Source organism: Mixophyes fleayi, chromosome 9 (genome assembly GCF_038048845.1).
Source record: "Mixophyes fleayi isolate aMixFle1 chromosome 9, aMixFle1.hap1, whole genome shotgun sequence".
Classification (NCBI taxonomy): Eukaryota; Metazoa; Chordata; class Amphibia; order Anura; family Limnodynastidae; genus Mixophyes; species Mixophyes fleayi.
In genome coordinates, this window is record NC_134410.1 from 50,589,022 (window position 1) to 50,602,682 (window position 13,661).

At 38.2% G+C, this 13,661-nt stretch overlaps 1 protein-coding gene across 1 annotated transcript in view; it reads right to left on the minus strand.

Moving 5' to 3' along the window:
* Positions 1-12,661: 12,661 nt before the first annotated feature.
* Positions 12,662-13,661, minus strand: part of TMEM164 (transmembrane protein 164) — a 34,382-nt gene continuing 33,382 nt past the window's right edge. The window contains exon 7 of the mRNA XM_075184329.1: positions 12,662-13,016. Coding sequence (XP_075040430.1) covers positions 12,810-13,016 — 207 coding nt within the window. The 3' untranslated portion in view covers positions 12,662-12,809. The remainder of the gene's footprint in view (positions 13,017-13,661) is intronic.

Below are 13,661 nucleotides of genomic sequence, written 5' to 3' on the forward strand. Positions count from 1 at the left end.
GTGCAGGAATATGTGGAGGAAAATTTACAGAAAGGATTTATTAGACCTTCTAAATCTCCAGTGGGAGCCGTGTGTTTTTTCGTATCTAAAAAGGATGGTAGTCTACGCCCGTGTATTGATTTTCATTGCTTAAACAAGATCACCATTAAAAACACTTATCCTTTCGACTGTTTACACCAAGATTGATCTACACGATGCTTACAACCTCATACGCATCAGAAAAGGCAATGAGGGGAAGACAGTATTCAACACCCAACTTGCCATAATGAGTACTTGCTCATGCCTTTCAGCCTGTGTAATGCGCCCGCTGTCTGCCAAGATCTTCTCAATGAGGTTCTCCGTGATTTCCTTGGACAGTTCATTGTAGTGTATCTGCATGATATCCTGATTTATTCACAGTCTCTACCACAGCATCAACTCCATGTCAAACAGGTCCTCCTAAAACTTAGAGAGAATCACCTCTTTGCCAAACTTGAAAAATGTGAGTTTGAAGTTCAGAAGGTGTCCTTCCTTGGATATGTAATCTCTCCCGACGGATTCTCTATGAATCCTAACAAGGTTCAAACCATTCTGGAATGGGTACGTCCCACTAATCTAAAAGCCATCCAGAGATTTCTCGGCTTCGCAAATTATTACCAGAGATTCATCCGAGCCTTTTTTGATTTGGTGGCTCCCATTACAGCCCTCACTCGCAAAGGGGTGGACCCCAGTAATTGGAGGCCATAGCTTCATTTGAAGCCTTAAAAAGGGCATTCACCACTACTGCAGTCCTTAAGCATCCCAATCTGGAGTTACCATTCATACTGGAGATAGATTCCTCTGAAGTAGGTGCTGGCGCTCTTCTGTCCCTAAGGGACCCCTGCGACCATAGATTGCATCCATGTGCTTTCTTTTCGCGCACATTTTCTGTTGCTGAGGTCAGCTACGATGTAGGCAACAGAGAACTTCTGGCAATTAAGTGGGCCTTTGAAGAGTGGCGTCACTGGTTGGAGGGAGCTGTTCATACGATTTCAGTCTTCACCGATCACAAAAATCTTTTGTATATTGAAACTACTAAATGGTTATATTCCAGACAAGCTCGTTGGGTGTTATTTTTCACTCGTTTTAAGTTTGTTATAACCTGTTGACCTGGATCCAAGAATATCAAGGAGGATGCTTTGTCTAGGAGCTTCATTCCTCACCAATTACCTGCTGGAGTACCGCAGTCCATTATTCCTACTTCTATTATTCACGCTGGTTTAACTTAAGACCTAGGTAATTGTTTCTATATACTTTAGAGGACAGGCAGGTCCTCTGCAGCTGCGAGAATTGGTTTTGTGTTTTTTCTAGCACTCCTCGAGATACATAGTTGGTCAGTGCTAGGAGATTTTTTTCCCTTTTTTTCTTCGTAAGAGTGTCATATTCAGTCTTATTCTCTGCTTAATAAGTAAACCATGAAAAAGCCAGACCAGCTTCTGTGTCACATGACCTCTCCTGCAAACTGCAGGGATGTCCACAGTACATTGAATCGGAGGCGGAAGTTCAGTACATTCTGCACCACATGCTCGCCCTTCTTCCTGTGTGGACTCCAGACTAAAGGTTACTAAATAAGCTAGTGAGGGGGGTGTTTGAGTGGTATGTGGATGGCAAGTGGACAAGTGTGAATGATGTGAGGGAGTTTTGGAGAACATGTGGGATCTGAGGGCAGTTTATGGCAAGTGGAGGTGTGGGGGCATTTGGGGGTGATTAAGGTGCCAAGGTCGGTTGGAGGCTCTTTTTTTCATTCATGAAATTAAGGGTAATGTGCGGCCATGTTGAAGGTGGCCCTTTGAGTATGTCAGGTTGCCCATCACTGCTCTATTAGATTAAGCATGTGGTAAAACTTTACTTAATGTGACTAGAATGCCTTTAAGAATTTCTCATGATCAGGACGGACTAAAAACACCAAAATAAGTTACTTAAATAACAATTCATTTCTAAATATAAAATGTTGATTATAAATAATGCCATGATAAACTGTGTGAATGTGAATTTATATTATTAATACAGTCTACTTTATGTGTTTTTTCGTATATCATGAGCAACTAATGTGCATTAAAGGAGAACCCCAATTATTAGGACTTTTCATACAATCTTCCTTGACATGATATTTTGAAAATTAACTGCTATCACTGGGAAAATAACTATTGAGTGAAGTTCTCCATTCAAATGTCAGACTACCAGAATATATTTATTTCCTGACAAAATGATCACATAAGTGAGGCAATATAGAAGACTTTTATAATACTGTTTTGTTTAGTGAAATATTTTATGCATGTGTCCTTTCTAGTGTTAAATGTTGAGTTTAAAAAACAATTTGGATAAGGCTGATGTCTGTAAGGAAGGCTGAGTAATGAAGCAGATGATGTATGTTCCTACCCTTTAGCAACGTCAGCAGTACACTGTTGTGGCTCTGATATACAGCACTCACTATCTGCAGATCACTGTACCCAAATGACTTGGGAAGAGAGAGAGTGTGTGTGAGTAACTGGAATTAGAGAACGATGACTCGGCTGCTTGGTCTCAAATGACAGGTACCATTAATCTGCTTGATATAAATCTGCTTCCCTAAAACCAATCTGTAGCTATAACAGATGGCTGTAGATATACAATGCAATCATATGAGCATGTATATACAGAAAGGATTCTGAATCTCTCAATCCTACAAACCTGCTCTCTCCCCCCTGCCTTGCACATGATGACACCCAAGCTCTGATTACGCACAGTAGGCTGGTGACGTTAGGCTGCAGAAGCTTTAAGTTGGATTTTTAGCTGCACAGTGCATATGTCAATCAACTTATATGGATTTAACGGAGAGGGAGGTTAGAGTAGAGTCAATGCTTTCTGTCCTGTGACAGGACCAGCCAGAATGTGACATGTAAAATGGCGTAGCTAGTGGTTGGGATATGCCTACAAGCCTCACATTGATAAATTCAAAACAGATGTCCCCCAAAATCCTCCTACGTGGTCCACAATCCTGACTTTTCTTTCCTGTATCCCTATACACATATACCCCTTTCACATACTGCATATTTTCCACGTGTTTCTTATTTTCCTGCATTGCCTTAAGCCTCCTCATGTATGCCACTAATAAGTATGCTCAGGATTGCAATCCACACAATATTCATTCTCTGTATTTCAATCACCATTGTCTCCTATCTTACCCCCTAATGATCTACTCTTCCCTTAATGTTTAATTTAGGCAACATGGTGGTTAGCGTTCTACCTTGCAGTGTTGGGGACGTGTGTAAATCATGTGTGTAGAGATTGTATATTCACTCCTGTCTCTGTAACCCCAGAATGTATAGATCTCCATTTTCTGGCCATCCATGTATGTGGCCACCTATTCAGACATCTGACCCAATATTGCTGTACTCTGTGTATTGGCAAAGGACAACTATGAATCTATAATATGCAAGAATAGAGAAAATAGCTTGCACTTGGCTCCATAACAAGGGCACATCCCACATCAAATATGCTAAAAGGAAACTTATGTATACTTTTAAGATATATATATATATATTATATATAATGTTGAAGATGTGTTCCTGTGTATTTTGAATTACTCTGTATGCAAGACTATACATTTGTCCGTTATATTTTGCTTCCGTTATTTAGCATGTCCATGGGCCACTACCTATCTGATTTGAAGAAATTGGAAATGTCAGACGTAGAAGCTCGTCAGCTAAAATATAAACTTTAAAGTAATGTATTGATCTACAGGGGAATGGTTTTGGTGTAATACATTGTAAACTAGATGTTTTACTGTGTAAGAAAACCCCCCTGAAAAACAATTATTGCATAATTCATGGTAAATGTCAATCTGCCCAAATTAATCTGCAATTGTGATGAAAATGTAAAGTATCTCAATACTAGACAATACCTCCTCCGCCAGCACTCTACAGCAAAGGTGTGCAAACTCAGTCCTCAAGGGCAGGCTGGGCTGTGGGGAGGAGGGTATCTTCTGCCCTGGCTGCTCCCATAGTAGGCTACCTTGGGCGGGGTCAGTGGGCCAACTGCATTTTTTTTTTCCTTCAAAATTTTCTTAATAGGCTGTGCCAGCCTGTCCCAGATACAGCAATCTGAACAGCTGGTCCTTACTGGCCTCACCTTAGTCACTTAGTAATAAATACAACTTTTCTGCCACCACAAAGGATTTATTATGGTGTCTTTACGTTCACCAAAACCACTTATTAATGATTCACACTTAAATCACATACACATGTAGCATGAGTCTCCCTGGGCTTCATAAGTTCACAAAGAGTCACAGAGAATATGCTAGATTAAATGTATTTTAATCAGAAAAATGTTTCCAAGGTTAGTTACAAAAGTTAATGACAAGAAATACAATAAGTTGCACGAGTAAGTTTCAGGAAATAAAACCAGTCACTATTTACTATGTAAGACTTTGTGTGTGTGTGTGTGAGGGAACACAATTGAGAAATATGGGACATTTCAGTCTTACTAAACCCCCTCATGAAAATGCACAATGTAATGTCTAAAGCAGAATATTTTAAACCATTCTTACAGGCTCTTTCCCCCCCCCCCCCCCCCTTAGGAATTATATTTTCAGTTAAGTCAGATTGATTCCAAAATGACACAGAGCTCTCCAAAGTAAATTATGTATCACTAAGATATATGTTAGGGCACCTCAGAGAATCTCTCACCTCTGCTTGAGTGGCTAGATGGTTTGCAAGTTTGGGGCTTCAAACTCCTCCAAGATCCTTATCTATCCCAGGCCTGGCTAGTTTTCAAAAGATTATTGAAACTTGCATAAGTTCAGACTCATGTCATCTAACAAAGCACACGTTGAGATTACACTATAAGGTTACATACAATATACATTGCCATACCTGAATATTAAGGAAAATAACAATACTACATAATTGTCACACCTCCGCCTAAACCTAGGGCACGGAGAACTGTGACCGTCACTGTCTCTCCTGTCCATTCACCACTCACATGACAATGGGATCTGTCAGTACCCTCTACTGAGATCCATGACAGTGACGTAGCGTGCCTGGGCAAGCTGAACTAGTAGCTCAGTTATCCTAGGCATAGGATAAGCATCAAACACTGTGGTGTCATTCAACCTCCCATAGTCTACACAGAACGGGGTACCCCACATTTCTTTGGGACCAGTATCCCTGTGGAAGCCCAAGAACTGTGAGATTTTTGAATTACCCCTAGCTGCAACCTCTCGTCTATTTCCATTGCTTCTAGCACCTCTAGGAGGGGGATCTGGGTGCCTTTCATTACAAGATGTGTGACCAAGTGTTTCTGTCAAATGGAACCGATAGGGCTGTAGTATGTCCTCTAGCTGAGAGTCAGACCGCTCTACACTGCAGTGGGCGTCTGCTAGGGACCCTGCCACTTTGGCAGCAGCTGCTAAATTTATCAAGGGGTCAGACTCCTGATCGCTCTCAGGCAAGCTACACAGGGATAATACACAAGCTTCCCTGTCATGATAAGCTTTGTTGATGTGATATTTCTTCTGCCTCTTTTCACCCTCATCTTTTGCCACTACCTAATTGACATCATTAATGCACTGTACTATGGTGTAGGGGCCGTCCCAGGCAGTCTGCAACTTGTTCTGCCGCATAGGGATCAGAACCAGAACCTTTTGCCCCACCTCAAATATGTGTTCTCTTGCATTGTGGTCATACCACAGCTTCGGCTTAGTCTGCGCAGCTTTGAGGTTGCTCTCTGCCTTCCCCATTAAGGACTGCAATTTTTCCTTGAGCTGCACTACATAGTGCACCACTGACATTTCTGGGGCGATCAATTTCCCTTCCCACTCTTCCCTTATCAAATCTAAATAGACTCTTAATTTCTGGGTTACAATTGTTTTGTTTTTCATTTATAGCTTTGGTTACACATATTAGTAGGAAGTTGAAGGCAGGAGCAGCACAAGCTGATTTTCTCTAAGTCTTTAAGCATAATTAAAATTATTTGAAGTGGTCTGGACTGTTCGCTAAAGATGTTGTGACACTATTCCCATGTGACCATTAAGAAACAACGTGCTGAGATCTAGCATATTTCTTACGGTTTGCTAAGGTCCAGCTTCTCAGGAGTATAATGAAGGTCGTACCTGTCAGTACAATCATATTCTCATTACTATTTATGAATTTGCCCTGAAGATGGCCAATGTCAGTGATGTAGTCAACCAGGGCCTTATCTGTGAGGAGTTTGTATGTTCACCCTATGTTTGCGTGGGTGCTCCGGTTTCCTCCCACACTCCAAAAAAAAACAAAAAAAAACATACTAATAGGTTAATTGGCCTAGGACAAAATAAACCATAGTCTGTCTGTGTGCATGTCTTTCTGTGTGTTAGGGAATTTAGACTTTAAGCTCCAATGTTGCAGGGACTGATGTGAATGACATATGCTCTGTACAGTGCTGGAGAAGTGGTGATGCTATTTAAATAAAGTATAAATATAGCTTGGAAGTCATTTAAACACAAAAAAAAACAAAAACACCTCAAAATAAAAGAATTCTTTAACCAATGTATCTGATTCCTCCTGAGAAAGTGAAAGCTCTCACTGGAAATGAGCCTCCATTGACGCCATGAGTAAGCACGTGATATGGTCAGCTGAACCTCCGGGAAACGCTCTCTACATAGCAGACAATTTTCCAATAACTTTAACCACAATTGCCATCAGTTGGTGACTCCTCAAAGCTAAATAATATACATTTTTCCTTTCCCTTGCTTATGAATCTGTATTTTACAGAGATTCTGTACATTGTGGGAGTCCCAGATGCTAAGTTACCTCAGGCGTCATGATTTGTTGAGATGGCCATGGTTTTATGTTTATGGTTTTTTTATTTGCTTTCAATAAAATTGGCATTTAAAAAAAAAAAAAAAAAAAAAAGGGGGGGACAAACCTCCACTTGGTAAATACCAACCCAGATCTCATCTTGGCTGAGTTCTTCAATAATCAAATCATGCCATACAAATGTCAGTTCTTTAATTGGGAAATGAAAACTAGACCACATGTCTGTTCACAAATAACATTTTATTTTCAAATATTACCAAAACTTTTATATCCACATTTTTAGTAAAAACCAAGTTAGAAATACCCCATATACAACACAATAATCAGACACAAATTGAGAATTCCTGTTGGAATAAAATCCTAGAAAGGAATGCCTTTCTAATTAAACACATGCTAGCGAACTGTAGGGTTTAAATTATTTTTTGGCTTTATTGAAAAAAAAAAAAAAAAAAATTCTAAAAAAGGAAAAGTATGTATAATTAATCAACCATTCATTTTAAAACTAATCTTGGCTGGCTCTTTTGTTGCCCGTTCATAATGCTTTATAGTAGATATACACATATACACTCTGATCCCATTAAAACAAATATTTAATTACAGACTTGCAATTTTGGGGATGCCATTGAACATGGCACAGATTTTGCCATGGCTTTTGCTTAGGGGTAGCAATGCGAGTGGAACCTGCATGACTGGGGTGGATAAAAAAGAAAAAAAAAAAAACACAAAAACAAACAAAAAAAAAAGTTAATTTAAAAATGCAAAAGCAGTTGTTCCAGTGTACAGATTTTTAGGGGGAAAAAAAGTAGAAAATCAGCAGCACGTATTCGTCATAAAATAATCTCATAGAACACTAGCATGCATTTAAAAACTGGCGATTCCCTTTAAAAACAGTAAACAATGAGTAGTCTGATACTCAAAAGAACGGAGAAGTCTTTGTAACACACACGTAAGCCAGTGGTATACAATCCATGGTGCTGCAAGCAGGACTTGCATTAACGTATCATGTTTTGAAAGCCTGGGGATCACAGGACGTTGGTGGCTATATTTGTAGGAAAAACACAAAACCATATATAACAACACATTATTCTATGACTGTACAATTTCTATCAAAAACGGTTCTTCAAACCACCTCACACAACCATTCACCATACTGTATGTGTTAAACACACAAGAAAGGCAACATCATAATAACAAAAACACCAAAATAAAAACAGTGTATCCATGTAAAATATTTTTTCTTTACTATAACTTCCTCGAATAGCTAAATTATTACTGATCCTGTTTATTCAGATAATATCCAAAGGAGGGTGAAATGACAGTGCAGGCAATCCAGGAGATCTCACATGAAGCGTAGCTTTATTAGCACAAACATTGGTTTATTTCTTTTTTGGGCTAAACCTTTGGCACTGTGGAAATTCTATTGCCTGTTATAATAAACAGAAATCTTCTTATTAAACTAATGTAGGGATCGAAAATAAGATGTCATGGTCCACTTTTTGCGGAACAGTTTGAACTACCAGCAAATATGAATATTTGTCACCATTTAATATTATATCAGTAATTTATTAGTAAATGAAAGGAAGAGTGTTATTCAAATCCATGAGCGGCAAAGCCAACTTTTAGACCTAGAGGTATATTTACTAAACTGCGGGTTTGAAAAAGTGGAGATCATATATCAGATTATAGCTTTCATTCATTTAGTGCATTCTACAAAGTGACAGCTAGAATCTTATTGGTTGCTATAGGCAACATCTTTACTTTTTCAAACCTGCAGTTTTGTAAATATACCACATAATGTGTGTTCCATGTTTAAATAGATTAAGAACCTCTCCTCCTCTAGGTAGCTTTGAACATTTGATTCCTGTTTTTTATATAGGCTTACAGTGAAAATACATCAGACTGTTTTTAACTCTGAAGGAGACTAGAGGCCTCTATTCATATTAACAGATACAAGTACAGCTCTTTGAACATAACTTGTGCCCATACGTGTTCAACAATATTTATTGCAAACATTACAGGGTGTAGACCATTCTTTACCATTAAAGAATGGCCTACATTAATGGTAATACCTTCCAATAGGGAGCAAGTGAAAGCTGGATCCTCTAGAATCTGGACTAAATAAAGAGGCATGTAGGATACTTGATACTGGCATATTAATATCATAATGACACTAATGGCGTCCCATCACATTTCTACAAGGCTGTAATGCCATATTTCAGTGCTGTCCATATAGCACACATCTGGAATGTATCCTAGGGATAGGCAACGTGTGGATCACCTGCCATAAACTAGTCCCAGTAACATCTAGCAATTGCAGGTCAATAATTTGAGAGCCAAAGGTTTTCTTTATCTTGTCTACGCCATCCCAGAACACTGGCAATCATGAAAACCAGCACAGTTGGTGCTTTAGGGACAATATGATTACAGTATGACCATAGCATAAAGTACAGATAATCTTTCTTATATACAATGAGCTACTCACTGGCTTTTTTGAAAGTGTAATTATTAAATAGCGACATTGTTGCTAGTGCTGCCTTTGGTCAAATGTTCAGCAACACCTTAACATCTGCTATGATAGCATTAGTTTGTTTCATGTAGGTTTGGTGTACTTAAATATGTACCCTACTTGAAGCAAATGGCACACATCTTGTAACCATTTAGATTTTAGCACAGACAAGCCTAGTGACTATTAAAATACTATCTGCATAGTTGCTGTGTGCTACTGCATATACAATATTATGATATAAGCAATTCAGGTGTTTTCCTGCACTTGGAATATTTGGGAAATCTAGACATTTTTCCCCTCCGGAAGCCTAATTTTAGAAAAGATGACTTTGCTTAAGATCTATCATAGACTGTATTCAATTCATTAATATAAACAGACAATACAAAACCTAGAAGCATAGAAGCATAGAATATACACATTTGTAGACACACAGCACATGAACATTAGTAAAACAAATCCATGAAGACAGATTATAAAACTGAATTGGCAACACTACCACACAAATAAGGGCAAGTACTCAAATATGCAATATAAAATATATAGAATATACGTCTAAACCCTGTTAATCATCAAAGGATTATGGGATTAATCTCCCTCCCAAAAAACAGCATTAGGACTTAAAAGGTAAACACAGCAACTGTACAATTTACAAATCCATCATATTGGATGCAGCCAATATATTCTGATAAATAAAAAAATGCCTGCCCTCCCTATGTGTATGTGGAAGAAAACTTTAAATCTAAGGATATGTCCATCAGAGGGAAAAAACCCAGAAAATATTTGTGTGAAGGATATACACTTACATTGGCTCTATTGTAAAGAACTACTGCAAAGAAAAATGTTAATTATATTTGCATTTGTATGAGCACTAACATATGCACATACACTGACACCTGCATCTCGCCTAATACAGTTTCACTAATCCTAGACTGTACTGCTCATCACTTAGATTAGTGTAGTGCCATTTGCCTACATGAAACATGATTTTGCATTATGAACATGTGTAAAATTGAAGCAGTTGGGCTTAGTCTAGAAGAATCGAGTTAAACGTTCCTTAATATTGTGTAAATGGACAACATTCTACAAGCACAAGTTAACCACCTGAAACTTAAACAATCGAATGAGTAAAAGCGGGTATTATTGAAAAGTAATCCAGAATATAACGATTTGGCATTTTTACTACAACAGAAATTAGAAGCTTCCCGAAAAACAGAAGCAGTACATTAATACTCTGAGGAGATAAAAGGTGTCTAAATTAAGCTTTAACCCTTACTTTTACAAAGTGCTTTTAAACTACTTTTTTTTTTCTTTTTAACCCTTTAATCTGCATTCTTACTGTAAAAAATAAAAACTTTAACAAAGATATTAAGGGCATTGCAGAACAAGAATATTTAGGGGAAATGCCAAGAAATGACTTCTTGTAAGCTACTGGAATTTTGTTTTTTGAATATACAATATGATATTTTACACTGGTTTTATATTTAACCATAATTTAGTCAGTTTACAACACATACATTGGCATATCCCCATATGTACATGCTTCTACATATCACAATCGCACATTCGATACATAGGCGTGCAGCTTCTTGCTGACACCTACACTATATGGACCCATTCTAAAACACAGCAAGAACCAGCTAAGAAGATCTCAACATGACTTTTAGGCAGAAGAAACTATTTTAATAGCTAAAAACAGCAAATACGTATCGGGGGATAAAAAAAAATGGTTTAGGGAAGAGAAGACCCCACGCCTAATACAGGATATGTGCTGGATGCTTGGAATGTGACTAAAAGGTGCAACAGGCTTAAAGAGAGAATGTGCACAACTTATTTATGGCACTTTATACCAAACATGGCCAACCTGGACCTGTGACCCGAGAGGGACTTCGAGCATTCATCGTTGGAAAATAAAGACGATGAGTGGATAAAAGCCAGGGAATAGGATGGGCATGTGACCTACAAGGTAGCCACAGCAGGATGGGGTATCTAGTGTTCAGCTGGTGATGTCAGTAACTTGGCTGGCATGAGAAGATGCCACTGGTGTGCAAATATCCATACTGAAGGAGAGAAAATGCTGTTAAAAGTAGGGTATTGCCCCTAAGTATTAGAGTATACTGACTGCATTCAGATTGAAGAAATGCCGTATATCAAATTGAACAACTCTGGTGCTGTAACTTCTTCCCTGGAATGGTCATTTACCAGCATTATATTTAACACAACAAAGTAATTAATAACAAAAATAATGCATATTAGTTATTTACATGGTAGTAATTAAACACCACAGTATTGGTGTCAGCTGCATGTGGTGTTAGTTTATCTGGAATTTCACTTATTCCCCTGATTAAATCACATTTTGTACAAATGCTCTTAAACATTACTCCGTTTTGAATATTGCAGACCACATTCATTCAGCTCAAGGAGCCAGGAGACTAATCTTGGTGTTGAGGACACTGATCTGTGCTGCCCTCATTTGCAGAGAGCTCTTAAAGAAAGCTGTTTCCCCCCCCCCCCAAAAATTATGACCGTGGGGACCATTTTCAAAATAACTCTTGCGGTCTCAACCAAATTGCTGTGATATTTATGCTTGATAACTATGTAATAATAAGGATTATCATTTTATCAAGAAATCCTTAATCTTACATTCAGGCCATCTGAGAGGTCTTACCACTGTGGCTTTATATAAACTACATTTAGGAAATGTTTCACAAACATTTCATGTGTGTTTGGCAGGACCAGTGAATAAACAGGGTGCAGAGGTTAGATTATTTGGCCCATAACTAGGGTAAAACCATGTATAAAACAGAGAAAAGCCTCAGAGTTTGGAGGCTAAGAGCTAGATTTACTAAGCTGCGGGTTTGAAAAAGTGGGGATGTTGCCTATAGCAACCAATCAGATTCTAGCTTTCATTTATTTAGTACCTTCTACAAAATGATAGCTAGAATCTGATTGGTTGCTATAGGCAACATCCCCACTTTTTCAGACACGCAGCTTAGTAAATATACCCCTAAGAGTGAGTTTTAGGTATGCAGGCCTTTAAAACAAATATATAAGTGCATTCGATCCACTAAAGCACTGCTCAATCAGATAAACCTTTAGATTGCGTCATAATGGATGAAAGTGTCTGCTTAGTGCTGTCTAACAAGCTCCTTATAAAGACCCATAAATAAAAGCATAAACTCTTGTAACAGACTGAGCATATAACCCCAAAAAAACAGGTATGTTCCCCATCCCTGTGAAAGACATACCATCGGCCTCCTCTAATTAACTGCTCCACTCCTCAAAGGAAACCATTGTGGCTCATAGGGCAGAAACATTATCTGAAAAGGTTAATAAAAAAAATCCAGTATTGGACACTGTGGTCCGTTCTGTAAGGTCACTTGTTTATGTAACTGGAAGTCCTTAACACTGTTAAAATCATCAAAGTGCTGATAGCCCTTTTAACCTCTTCATGCTAGATCCACATTTTGGCTGTGAAGAGGTTAAAGCCTAACCAATCCTGCAGTGACCTTTCAATCAACTTTTTTTCCTGAAGAGGGAATCAGGTCCGCCAGGAACCTGTAGCCCGGAAGCCCAGAGGAGAAGAGAACCACAATCAGCTTCCCATGGATCATGGTCATGATGGTTTGATGTCCTGAAGCCCATATACGATACCAAGGTCCATAGAAAGGGTCAGACACGGCCGGACACAGCATGTTGTTCAAGTTCACCTCAGTCATCTATTGAAAAGGTACAAGAACAAAACAATGAGTGAAGTCAATTAGTAAAGCAGTACTGGGGATAAAGAAATAGTGTATAATCTATCTCTATATATCTATAGGAAGCCCACAATACTCAACCTAATAGTCTTCACAAACACATGCTACGAGTCATCTGCTTTACATGAGCCTCATTCCAGGTACATATGTATTTGATAATGAAATCCCAAATGTAAATGAATATAATATTAGAAGTTACAAAGACTTTTTAGGCCCATATATACAGAGGCAGAGAGCTTTTGTACACATCAAAGAACTCCAAGGTACATTCTAATATACCGGTAATTTAAATGTACATTAAGTGATACGTTAATCTTTAGAGTGCTTTAAAGTGTTTGCAACGTATACAGAAGTGATCAATAAGCATGATTTATATACATTTTACTTAAAGGAATTTTTAGATGATATAATACACCTCTATACTGTAAATTCATTAAGTCATGTGTCCAAACATAGGTATAAAGCCGCAGAACACATGCTTATATACAGGCCCGCAACTTTGATTTAACTCAATATACCATTTCAATTTGAGGAAATGATAAATTACTCATAATGCACAAGAAATTCATATGGTATCTGTAAATCTACACTAAGGGGCCATGTTCA